Source organism: Mastomys coucha, unplaced genomic scaffold (genome assembly GCF_008632895.1).
Source record: "Mastomys coucha isolate ucsf_1 unplaced genomic scaffold, UCSF_Mcou_1 pScaffold23, whole genome shotgun sequence".
Lineage (NCBI taxonomy): Eukaryota > Metazoa > Chordata > Mammalia > Rodentia > Muridae > Mastomys > Mastomys coucha.
Genome location: NW_022196906.1, coordinates 15600376 through 15612387, shown reverse-complemented (window position 1 = coordinate 15612387; position 12012 = coordinate 15600376). Strand labels below are relative to the sequence as shown.

The 12012-nt window shown below is 49.0% G+C and overlaps 1 protein-coding gene across 14 annotated transcripts in view; it reads right to left on the bottom strand.

Annotated features, from left to right (window-relative positions):
- Dnm2 (dynamin 2) overlaps nucleotides 1-12012 on the bottom strand; it is an 84192-nt gene that overhangs the window by 39464 nt on the left and 32716 nt on the right. For all 14 annotated transcript variants that reach the window (XM_031343372.1, XM_031343371.1, XM_031343374.1 and 11 more), the window contains 2 exons: nucleotides 4380-4529; nucleotides 2213-2416 (listed from right to left, as the gene is read on the bottom strand). In XM_031343372.1, coding sequence (XP_031199232.1) covers nucleotides 2213-2416; nucleotides 4380-4529 — 354 coding nt within the window. The remainder of the gene's footprint in view (nucleotides 1-2212; nucleotides 2417-4379; nucleotides 4530-12012) is intronic.

The window sequence follows — 12012 nt, the reverse complement described above, 5'->3', positions numbered from 1 at the left end:
TGAACACTGGTAAGAGCATAAGAAGGCCCCAATAGAACTAATGTACATCATGAAACTAGAATCTCTCCTGCCCGTTCTCAACATCACACTTGAACCTGAGCAACTATTTCCAGGGCCCCTTGTTACCTGGCTCAACTACCACTCCAAGGACCAGCCCATGAAAGTTCTACCCAAGTAAAGCAGAGTCAGCACATCCCCCAGCAAAGCCACTGTGCGTGTCAGCCCCTACCCCCTCTACTTCCTAATCCCTATAGCCAAAGCGTTTTCAGTTTGGGGTCCTGATCACGATTCATCTGAGCAGTTTACAAGCTGAGCTTGCAAGCCAGGATAGAAGCCAGAGCACTCCATGGACTTGCTTTAGCATTCAGAAACCCTAGGTCCCACCCTGGACCAGATGAGCTGCGGGGCACTTGCCAAGGAGCCCGGGCTTTCCCAAGAATCCGGTTCTACTGAGCCAGCATGGTGCTGCACATCTGTGACCTCAGCACTCGGGAGGTAGAGTCAGGAGGATCAGAAGTTTAAGGTCATCTTCAGCTAAACAGAGTCTGAGGCCAATCTGGACCACAAAAGATCCTACCTAACTAACAAGAACAACCTGTTACATCAGGAACCCAGGCACAAGTGAATGTGTTGCCTATATGTTCCATGTGTGTAAGACACACAGATGCTAATGGAGGCCTGCAGACAACTGGGATCAACTTGGACATCACAGGTGACCACATTAGCTAGCACTACTGTGAAGGGGGTGCATATATAAGACTTCATAGTTAATAGGCAAGAGGCCACAGCAAGGAGTGGAATGAGTGGGGAGGGGCCTGAGACATGGACGCCAATGAAATGTCCATCTGTTGAGAAGAGATACAATGAGGGTGAGGAGCAGGTAACTGTACAATGGGGCCTGCCCAGAGGGTAATACACTATCACTACAGTATAAAGTAGGGCAAGGCATGGTGGCTTGCACCTGTAGTCCTAAAACTGAGGAGGTGGGGCAGGTAGAATCTGATACTGAGACTGCCTTAGTCTACACGGTGAAGTCCAGGTTAGCCAGAGCTACATCCTGAAACCACGACTGAAAAATAAACAAAGAAAAGTCGAAATCACCAAAAGCAACACCACAAACAGAGGCACACACAGAAAAAAGGAAAGACTCTCCATTTAAAAAATAAGTTTACATGTAAGAAAAACTCTGGAAGGAACTACGGCCAGGGCTATCAACATGGAAGAGGAGAGAGCTCTGTAACTTGATTTTTCAACGGTAACTTTTCTGTAAAAACCATGAGTGCTTTCAAAGGAAAAAAAAAGAGAGCGAAAGAAAGAAAAAAATAGAAAAGTGGGCATCATGTGGGTGCTGGGACCAAACATGCCATCGCCTGTCAAGTTCTGGGATTAAAGGTGTGTGCTGCAGACTCTCAGCAGACTCTCAGATCGAACCCAGAACCCCATTCATGCTGGGTACCTCTGAGTGGGCAACCCTCACTGGGGTAATATCTGAAAACTAAAATTTGGGTCTTACATGCCTCTTAAGCCGGGCAGTGGTGGTGCACGCCTTTAAACCCAGCATTTGGGAGGAAGAAGCAGGAGGATTTCTGAGTTCAAGGCCAACCTGGTCTACAGAGTGAGTTCCAGGACAGCCAGGGATACACAGAGAAACCCTGCCTTGAAAAACAAAACAACAACAAGAAATTGTCCCTCAAAGGCTCGTGTACTAAGCTGTCTGCAGAGTAGAGCCACTGGGAGGTGGTGAAGTGAGGTCTCTTTGAAGCTTGCAGGTCGCTGGGGTCACTTGGAGCATCACACTTAAAGGGATCCCTTGTCCTTTTCCTACTCTGTGGTGTTCCCCATGTGCACAGTATAGTGTTATCTGCTCACAGGCCCAATAGCAACAAACCACCAATCACAAGAGGATGCTCTGAAACCTTGAGCCTAACTAACCCTGTATGCTCTTTAAAAGACAGTGACTGCCATGGTGTTGGTTATAGTGATGAAAAGCTGACTGCTACAGCCACACACCAGACTTCAGGGCTAGCAGAATAAACCCCATCAATACTCAAGGAAGGGCGAAGCTATTTCAAATATCGCAAGGGATGCCCACCACACAGGGGATGCTGAATCTTAGGAGGCCTCTTTCCAACACAGCCCTGTGACAGAAAACACACCAGGGAGGGGACTCAGCACTACTAGAAGTAGCTGCTCCCCCAGGACTGAAGATTACCTTGGGGGTCTACCTCCTTGGCCAGCTTGAGGGCATCCGAGTTGGCCAAGTCCATGTTGGCAGGTGTGACGGCAAGAATGAGGCTGCTCTCTCGGCTGATGAACTGCAGGATCATGTCCTTGATCTGGTACTCGATGTCTGGTGGTTGGTCCCCCACTGGCACCTTAGTGATGCCTGGGAGGTCGATGAGGGTCAAGTTCAACACTGAGTGGGAAATCAAGAGGCAAAAGTAATCAGAGCCCAGTTAAGAGTTCAGAGCCTACTACACACAGCCTATAGAGACCCAGTGGACACCAGCAAGTTCACAAGGAAGTCACATCTCAGCGTCACTCCTAACACTTGTATTAGAACACACTTCACTGTATACTTTCTGTATCTGGTGATTACCCTCATGGGTACACGCATGTGGAGGTCAGAGGTCACACAAATATCTTCCACAATTGTTCTCTACCATATTTATTCTCTTTAAAATTTAATACTTCTTTTTGTTTTTCGAGACAGGGTTTCTCTGTGTAGCCCTGGCTGTCCTGGAACTCACTCTGCAGACTAGGCTGGCCTCGAACTCAGAAATCCACCTGCCTCTGCCTCTCAAGTGCTGGGATTAAAGATGTACGCCACCACTGCCCGGCTAATATATTTTTTAGAAAGAGAACGAGGAGTGTGTGTGCTTATATGTATATGTGTGTATGTGTTTGTATATATGTGTATACACATGTGCATGTGTGTGAGTGTGTGTGTATCAAGAAGTGGAAGTCAGAGGATCTACAGTAGTCAGTGGGTTCTGGGAACTGAACTTGATCATCAGGCTTGCCAGCAGGTGGCTTTACCATTGATCTATCTTGCCGGCTTCTACAGCTTATCTTTTGAGAAAGGGTTTCCTCACTGAGCCCAGAGCTACACTGGGTAGCTACTGAGCACCAGGGATCGATCATCTGCCCAGACCTGCAGAGTTCCATAATTAAAGATGCAGTGTGGTGCAGTGCTGTGCTGTGCTGTGCTCTGCATGGCTGCTGTAGGAGAATGCAAGTCTTTCCATTGTGCAGCAGGCACTCTACTCCCCAAGCCAAGTGTCTTCTCTTCATACCTTCTTTATTTCTGAGGCAGAGGTTAGGTATGTAGACCAGACTGGCCTGGAACTCACCATGTAGCTCATTCTATAAGCCACGTGGCCCAGTACTTGCCTAGTGTCCACAAAGCTCTGCTTTGCATTCCTAGCACAGCAGAATCCACGCCTGGGTACACAGGTCTATAAGCACAGCACCAGGGAGGCAGGAATTGGGGATGAGGAATTCAAGGCCAACTGGACCATAAAAGGAGCTTGAGGCTAGTCTGGGCTACGTGACTGTGTTTTGAAAGAAAGGGACAGACAGAAAATAATTAGGGTCAGTGACATAGTTCAGTGGGTAAAGATTCCTACCACTAAGCCTGCCGACATGAGTTCCATCCCTGGGACCTACATGGAGGAAGGAAAGAACTGACTTCTGCAAGTTGTTCTCTGACCGCCACATGCATACCACATAATGTGACATCACAATACGCACACAAAGAAAAGAAAATGTAAAGAAATACATTAAAGAAAATGCACCTGAGTGGTTACCAGAGAACCTGGGTTCAACTCCCAGCACCCACATGGTGGCTTACAACCACTGATAACTCCAGTTCCATAGGGTCTGACTCCCTCTATGACTTCCTCAGGCACCAGGCATGAGTATGGTATGTATACATACATCCAGGCAAAGTACATTCACATAAAGTAAAATTTTTAAAAAATTAAAACAGAACTTTTTACAAAAGTTTAGCAGAGGTTAGCCTCAAATACAGTCTTTATATCTTATCCTACTGAATGCTGGGATTACAGGTATACACAGCACCACACCTGGCTCATTTTTATTTTAAATGTGGTCCTGGGGATTGACTCCATGCATGCTACACAAGTGCCTGACTACTGAGCCCCAGCCCGGGTCTAATTTTTTGGCTTTTGTTTGAGATGGGGTCTTACTCTGTCCTCTGGCCTTCACCTCCCCAGATCTGGGGTTATAGGCATGTGCCCACCACGCCCCAGTCTTCCTAGTCCAGGACGCTTTTCTCAGATGCTCAGGAGGCAGGAAGATCCTACTGGACAGGAAGAGTGTACCAGCTTCCCCTCGATCCCCACTGGGCTTCTTACCGTGTGGTGAGTAGACCCGAAGGTTGATGGGCACTGGGGAGATGCCTTTGTTGGTGCCTGTGACCCGGTCAGTCTCCGCTTCGATCTCCTGCCGGACTTCATCAAAGTCTGTAAACTTTTTGGACTTGCAGTGCAAAAACTCCGCATATTCTGACATGGGAAAAAGATGTTCACAGTGAGAAAGAGGGAAACGAGAAGACACAAGGATGTGCAGTGTGCCCAGCAGAGGAAGAAAGGCAACCTCTTCAATTCCTACAGTACGCAAGGAACACGGTGTTCATTCTTTCTCTTAGTTTATTGGGTTGGTTTATATTTTGAGATAGCCTCACTATGTATGCAGTTCTGGCCTTACACTCCTTTGTCCGTCTTTGCTAGGATTAAAAGTGTGTACCACTGGGGTTGCTTTTGTGTATGAAGTATTCATGCACACAGGACTATGGTGGCCAGAGGTCAGCCTCAGAGCCTTCCTCTATTGCTCTCCATGTTGCTTTTTGTGACAGTGCCTCTGAGTGGGGTCTAAGGCTCATTAGCTTGGCTAGTTTGGCTGGCTGTGAAACTGCAGTGGCCCTTCCATCTCAACCACTCCAGCACTGAGCTTACAAGTGCACACCCCAACACCCAACCTTTCTTTCACAACAGTACTGAGTCATACTTTGTGACTAACTCTTTTACGGACAGACTTTTCTTTTTGATAAAGGGATTTGGTCCCAGGCTAAAGTGTAGCTTAGTGTGTAGTCTGGGATGGAGTGACACTTGAGATTCCATTGCCTCAGTCAACCAAACTGAGAAGAGCTGGGTACTGCAGCATGCACCTGTAAACCTGGTACTTAAGAGGCTGAGGAAGGATCATGAGATAAACTGGGCTACACAGGAGATCCTGTCCGACAAAAGACAAAAAGATGAACAGGTGTTAGTGTGTGAACTGCAGGCATCAGCTGCCAGGCTGGGATCTAGATGGCTGGATTTCTAAATTAAAGGCTGGGGAGGAGCCAACTCTTATCTCAAAGGCTGCAAGAACACACTCTGGTTGACACTGTGAGGCAGCAAGGTCTCCTGTAGGGGGAAAGGCTCCTCCAGGATGAGTGCTGTGTGGAGCACTTGAGAAACAATTGCCTGGCCATTGGAATCACAGGGCCACAAGCTGTGGCAAAGAGAGCAAGCACAGAGAGCACAGGGCCACAAGGCCCTGCAGGAAAGACTCTCCACAAGCAGAGCCTTGGCAGTTGGGCAGGGGCCTGGGCAAACCAGCATGGTATAAAGCAGTGTAATGACAAGTGTAATCCCAGATCCAGGGGTATGGAGGCAGAGAGATTAGGAATGTGAGCCCAGCAGGCACCAGTTTGGGCTACTGTGAGACCTTGTCTCAAGAAAAACAAAGCATGTGGCTAGAGATGACTCAGAAGTTTGTTGTGCAAACTCAAGGATAGAAACGTGGATCCCAGCACTCACAACCAGGCATCCCACAAATGCATAAAGGGCATGGGGAAGGGGTGGCTCACTAGGGTCTGCTTCCAGCCTAGCAAGAACCAAAACAAGTCCAGCATGGTGGTGCACACCTTTAATCCTGCCACTCAGGAGGTCGAGGCAAGGAGAATTGTTAAGAATTCAAGGCAGGCCAAGTTACTGATTTAAATAAAACAAGTAAGACCCAGAGACCCTGCCTCAAAAGGAACAAGTGGAGAGGGATGAAGAGGACACTTGACATCCTCCCTCCTCCAGCCTCTGCAGCAGGCAGGTGCAAATCAGCACAAACAGCACACACTCACACAGACACACAAACACAATGCCCAGTTCACAGACATGGAATCTGAGGCCTGGAGAGGACATGAGAGTTGACTCAAGCTCAGTGGTGGTGCTGGGATTGGGTAGATCAGACCACTTTATAGAGGAAGTGACTCTCAAACCCAGTGACCTCAGCAGGACCCGGTCTAGCAAGGGTGCAGGCCATCCAGAAGCAGGGCTAATGAGGGTGTGGACAGGAGGCTCTGGGTCTCCCCCTCAGCCCACACACAATCAGATGACACACTTCCCAAGGGCAGCCGTACTCTGGCCTTCCAGGGGACAAGCGGAAATACTCTTCCTGCAGCTGCCACTAAAAATGGATCAGTTGCCCAGCCCCCACAGAACTTCAGTTCTCTTCCAGATTAAAGCAGTAAGCAAGTGTGAGATGGTGGCAGGGTAAGGTAGCGGAGCCAGGACTAAGGCCAGGGCTAGTCTGGCTCCTCCCTTCTCCCTCTCCCTGCTTGCCACTCATTCTGCCTTGCCTCCTTTATCATCTGCATTATGATCATGGGGCTGGAACCTGCCAGCAGCAGCAGCAGGTTTGCTATAATTGTTAGCTTAATCAACCTTGGAGGGCCCTACCTGGGCCTCAAACCTCCTTCATCAGCAGAACAGACATCCCAACCAAATCTGTGTGAAGACAGAGAGAGTGGCAGCCAACATCTCTGTCATTAATGAGTAGAGGGCCCCAAGGTGCAATGTGGAAATGCTGGGGGTAAAAGGCTCTGTCATCTCCCTTTCTTCATGAGAGAGAATCCAGAGAGGGCAAGCCATTCATAGAAGCCACACAATACCTTTGGCAGATCCTAACATAAATGCCTACTTTAGGTTCGCTGGGGCAGCTCATACCTACAGGAGCAGTCAGAAGCCAAAGGCAGGATTATGAGTTAGAGGCTAGCCTGGGCTATACAGCAAAGCCTTGCCTTAAAGAAAAGCTCTCACAGCCAGGCAGTGGTGGTGCACACCTTTAATCCCAGCACTTGGGAGGCAGAGGCAGGCGGATTTCTGAGTTCAAGACCAGCCTGGTCTACAGAGTGAGTTCCAGGACAGCCAGGGCTACACAGAGAAACCCTATCTTAAAAAAGAAACAAAACAAAACAAAAGTCTCGGGGCTGAAGACTCAGTCAGTGAAGTGCTTGCTATGCAATCATAAGGACCTGCATACAGAGCTCACAAAATGTGGTAGTGCATGCTTGTAACCCAGTGCTGGGGAGTCAGCCGCCTTTAGTCATAATTCCAAGGCAAGAGACTCTGCCTCAAAAAATTTCTCTGTTACTACACAAGCTCAAATGTTAAATAAAAAGTATGCTGGATGCTTTAAGGCTGAGTTGACTGCCAGTTGGTCATCAGTAGCCAGACCATGCCTCAAAGTCATCCACGCCGCTGCTCATCCAGGTCTCCATGTTCCTCTGGCCCCTGGGACAGCACTGCAGCATTCTGATAGCCACACATCCACTGGCAGCAGAGTGGATTCTCCCTGGCCGTTCCCTGTACAGTGAACCAGATAGGCTTTCTCCAGGGGCCTCTAAGTGGGCTAAGCAGGCCCCAGCCCAGGGCCTGGTACACAGCAGGAATAAAGGAAGAAACCAAAGCCGAGCCCCGGTCAACAGACATTCTGCTAACCCTGGTGGGCCAGCCAGCTTTCTTGCCAGAGGTTTCCCAAGGGTAGCCTCACTGTGTGCCCAGAAAATGAACTGGGAAGAGTTTTTTTGTTTTGTTTTGTTTTGTTTTTTGGTTTTTTGAGACAGGGTTTCTCTGTGTAGCCCCGGCTGTCCTGGAACTCACTCTGTAGACCAGGCTGGCCTTGAACTCAGAAATCCGCCTGCCTCTGCCTCCTAAGTGCTGGGATTAAAGGTGTGCACCACCACCTCCCGGCTGGGAAGGGGGTTTCTAAAGAGCTTCTACCTGCCTGCATGGATGTGACTATAAACGGGCTGGATTTGATTCACTACATTCTCCAGCACCTGCTTCTGCTTCGTAAGCATGTATTTAGGTATTAGAAGATAGAAGCAGGAGGATCAGGACTTCACCCACAGCCTGGCAAAGAGCAAACCATGGTGACCAGCTCCTGATGCCCATGACCACAAGGTCTGCCTTCTTCAGATTTGGCATTGGCATGCATGTCTGGACAAAAGTGCCTCGGGGCTCAGACACGTTAGAGACCCTTGGACACACCCAACAACCAAATAGGATCAGTGAACCTTCTGTGAACCTTGAGGGTTCGAATGAGTTGAAGGCTATAAGTTCCAGTCTCAAACAAACCAAGAGGGGGGCTGGAGAGTTGCTCAACAGTCAAGACTGACTACTGTTCCTGAGGAAAACTGAGTGGTGCTTAGCGCCCTTGTCAGGGGGCTCATGACACCTGTAACTCCAACATGCTCCCAATATGAGTCACACCTGCTCCAAGCTCAGCTTTTTCTTAGACCCAGAAGCACACCAAAGTATGGTTTTGTCTGCTACAGATGGCTACCCAGGCCTTGGTCTTCCAGGCCCTGTACGATAGAAGACAGAGGTTTAGAAAGGGCCTGCCATGGTCAAACAGCAGAGGAAGGGGGTACTGAGTAATAAACAGTGGGGAGCTCCACTCTCTTTCTAGTCCTTAGTCCATGCAGACGGAGCACTGATGAGAGACACAATGCCCCAAGATTGGACAGCAAAGTATTTTGGCATCCCCCTGCCTCAATGTATTTGCTTTCCCAGTGGGGAGGAGACACAGTAAGAGCACAGCAACAGAGCTAAACATAGGGAGGCACACCTGCAATTCCAGCACAGTGGAGATAGAGCCAAGAGGATAGGAGTTCAAGGCTAGTTTCAGATATAAGTAAATTCAAGTCCAGCCTGAGCTACGTGAGATTCAGAGTCAAACAAAATTCAACTCAAGAAAGCACAGTCTTATCTAACAAGTGACCCTGTAGAACATGGTGAGGGACAGAAGGGATAACAGAGGAGCTTAGGGAGCAGTGAGGAGCCATGGCTGACTCTGGAGAGCAAGACAGGCTGGGCTCTGGCAGGCACGGGCCATGTCCTAACATCTCTTTTATGGCCCATCGATCAGAGACCAAGCAAGGTCAAGGTGAAGGCTGGGGACGGGAGGGAAAACTCCTGCACCCAGAGTTTAGCAGGATGATTCTGGGTCAGGGCAGGGTTCATCCATGGGCCACTAGGCTTCCTGGTGCCTGTGGTTTTAGGTAATTTTTAAACAGCACCAGCTACTAGTCAAGGCTCAACAGACCAGCCTGAACGAGAAGCCTCAGGCACTTGGGTGTCTGAAGTACTAAAGAGGAAGACCCACGCCTGGCTTCACAAGCTTCATCTTTAGATTCCTAAACCTTTCAGGAGTGGACAGCTGTCTGTCCAAATCCCTTGCTCCGTAGCTTAGCTCCCAAGCTTCAGTGTGAGGAACTTGTGATCTCTAGGGCTCAGCTATACCTCCCTCTCTGGCCTCTCTCTCTGCACATACTACTGCTCTCTACACAACCTAGATACATTCTCTTCAGCCAGATGAGTGTGGTGAATGTATGTCTGCAGCAGCTACTAGGCCAGAGGTGGGGAAGTGGGGCAGCCTGGTGATAACATAACACATGTGATAGAAACACATGGGCTACCTCTCCAATGTCCCACCAAGGTCGTGTATAATATGGGCAATGCCACCATTAGGCAAAGAGTCAGAAGCATTCAAACTTAGGGAACACAGGACAGAACACACCTGAGAGATGCACCAGTCCTCTCAGCCCAAAGGATCCAGCTATGTCCCCATCTCCACACCTGTCACCTTGCCCTAAGCAGCCATGCCTCCTTCAATGTGACCCACTTTGACACTAGTCTAAGTCCCTTCTTACCATAGCTACACAGGTCTGGTCATATACCCAAGATCAGTTTCAACCAAGATCTAAGCAGTAAACTCGGGCAAGAGGTAGGGAAGTTTAGGTTCCCTTGAAGATGGTGAAAGGTCAGGGACTGATTTGATCCTTTATGCAGGTCAGCTCTGGTCAGGTGTCCCCAACTCAGTGGTTCCTTTCATGGCCTTCTCCCCAACTCTACCCCAGACCCAGAGAACCTCAGGATTCCAGTAGACTTTGGCAGCTAAGGAATCTCAAAACACACCAGGTCTGCTAGCCACCAGCACCCCAATGTCCAAGCACATGCCAGTCAGTCCTCAGGTGTGCTATCCCAGCTACTCAGGAGGCTTCAAATAGAGAATCAAAAGTTCAAGGCCCATCTGGAATACAATGAATTCAAATCCTGCCTAGCTGCAAAGTGAGACTCTGTCTCAAAAGAAGAAGTGAAAATATGCAGTTGGTGGGACCGGTTACAGCTCAGCAGAGTGTTCATCTGGTTTGCATGAGTTCTGGGGTTCCATCAGGCATGAGTTCTGGGGTATAGACCAGGCAGGGTAGTACATACTTATAATCCCAGCACCTGGAAGGCAGGAAGATCAGGAGCTCAAGATCATTCCCAGATACAAGTGGAGATCAGCCTGAGCTAATAATTCCAAACCAGCAAACAAGCAAGCAAAACAGCTAGGGATGTAGGTCAGAACACTTGCCTACCATTTGCAAGGCCTGGGGATGCCCTCTGATGCCCTCTTCTGACCTCTACAGGGACCAGGCACACACATGGGACCAGATAGAAATGTAGGGAAAACATTCATGCAATTAAAAACATATAAAAATTTTCAATTTAAATAAAACTACAGTAAAGCTGCGTATGGTAGCTCATGAGCACTGCCATCCCAGCATCTCAGGTCCAAGAGAACTCTGGTTCTCTGGCTAACCTGAGCACCAGCTGCCAAGACAAGCAACCAACCCTGCAGGTATAAAGCTGGCGCTGCTCAGCAAGAGCCTGGCACACGACTAACTGGTCTCCCAATTATCTTTACTCTGCAGGTAGGGTGCCCACAAAGGGAAGCCAATACAGGAACCTGGGAATTCTTGGCTCCCTTCTCTGTTCATCCATGCAGGCTTTCACAGGGTGGCCAGGGACCAGGAGCAGCAACAGTGCCAGCTGGTGTCCCATGAAAAAAATACAAAAATAAGCCATGCAGTGGTGGTGAATGGCTTTAATGCCAGCACTTGGAGGAAGAGGTAGGTGGATCTCTAGGAGTTCAAGGCTAGCCTGGTCTAGAGAGTGAGTTCCAGGACAGCCAGGGGAACACAGAGAAACCCTGTCTCAAAAAGCCAAAAAGAAAAAGTGCAAAATAGGGATTTCTAAAGTGAGGTGGAACCCCTGAAGGCAATGAGAGCAAACACAGGAATAGGTGTCAAGGCCTATTGGGTGCCTATCCCAGTAGAGCTGACCGGAAGCCCGATCCAAGGTGGAGCACCGTATCCTGTGGTCTGTCATAAGGCAAACCCACAAAGGGGCACACCACATCAAACCACTGGGTCTCACTGGAGCCTCGCCTCCATGCCTAACTGGCAGAATCAGGGTGAAAAACAACTGCAGGATCTTGGAATGTCAGGCCGCAATGGATTGGCTGAGGATCACAGGCTTTTGGTTTTCAAAAATGCAGGTAACCTGGCTGTGCCTCAGTTTTCTATCTGTAAATCCAGTAACAGGGCATATTGGGAGCAACTGACAGCGTGAGAATATGAGCTGGACCTCAAATACCAGGCACAGAGGTTCTTTCAATTTGGGGCTGGTCTGTGACTGCACAAAATGTACAAGGCAGCACCTTTGGTTGTCAGGCAAGACTTCTCACTCTTGTTTTCTTGTTTCTCTCTTGCCCTCTTGGGCTCTTCCCTTCCCTCTCCCTTTCCTATTTCCTTCCCCCTCTCTCAACATGTTCATGGCTGGCTTCTACTTCTCTACTCCCCCCCTCCCCGCGCCTTTTTTCTGCCTCTACTACCCT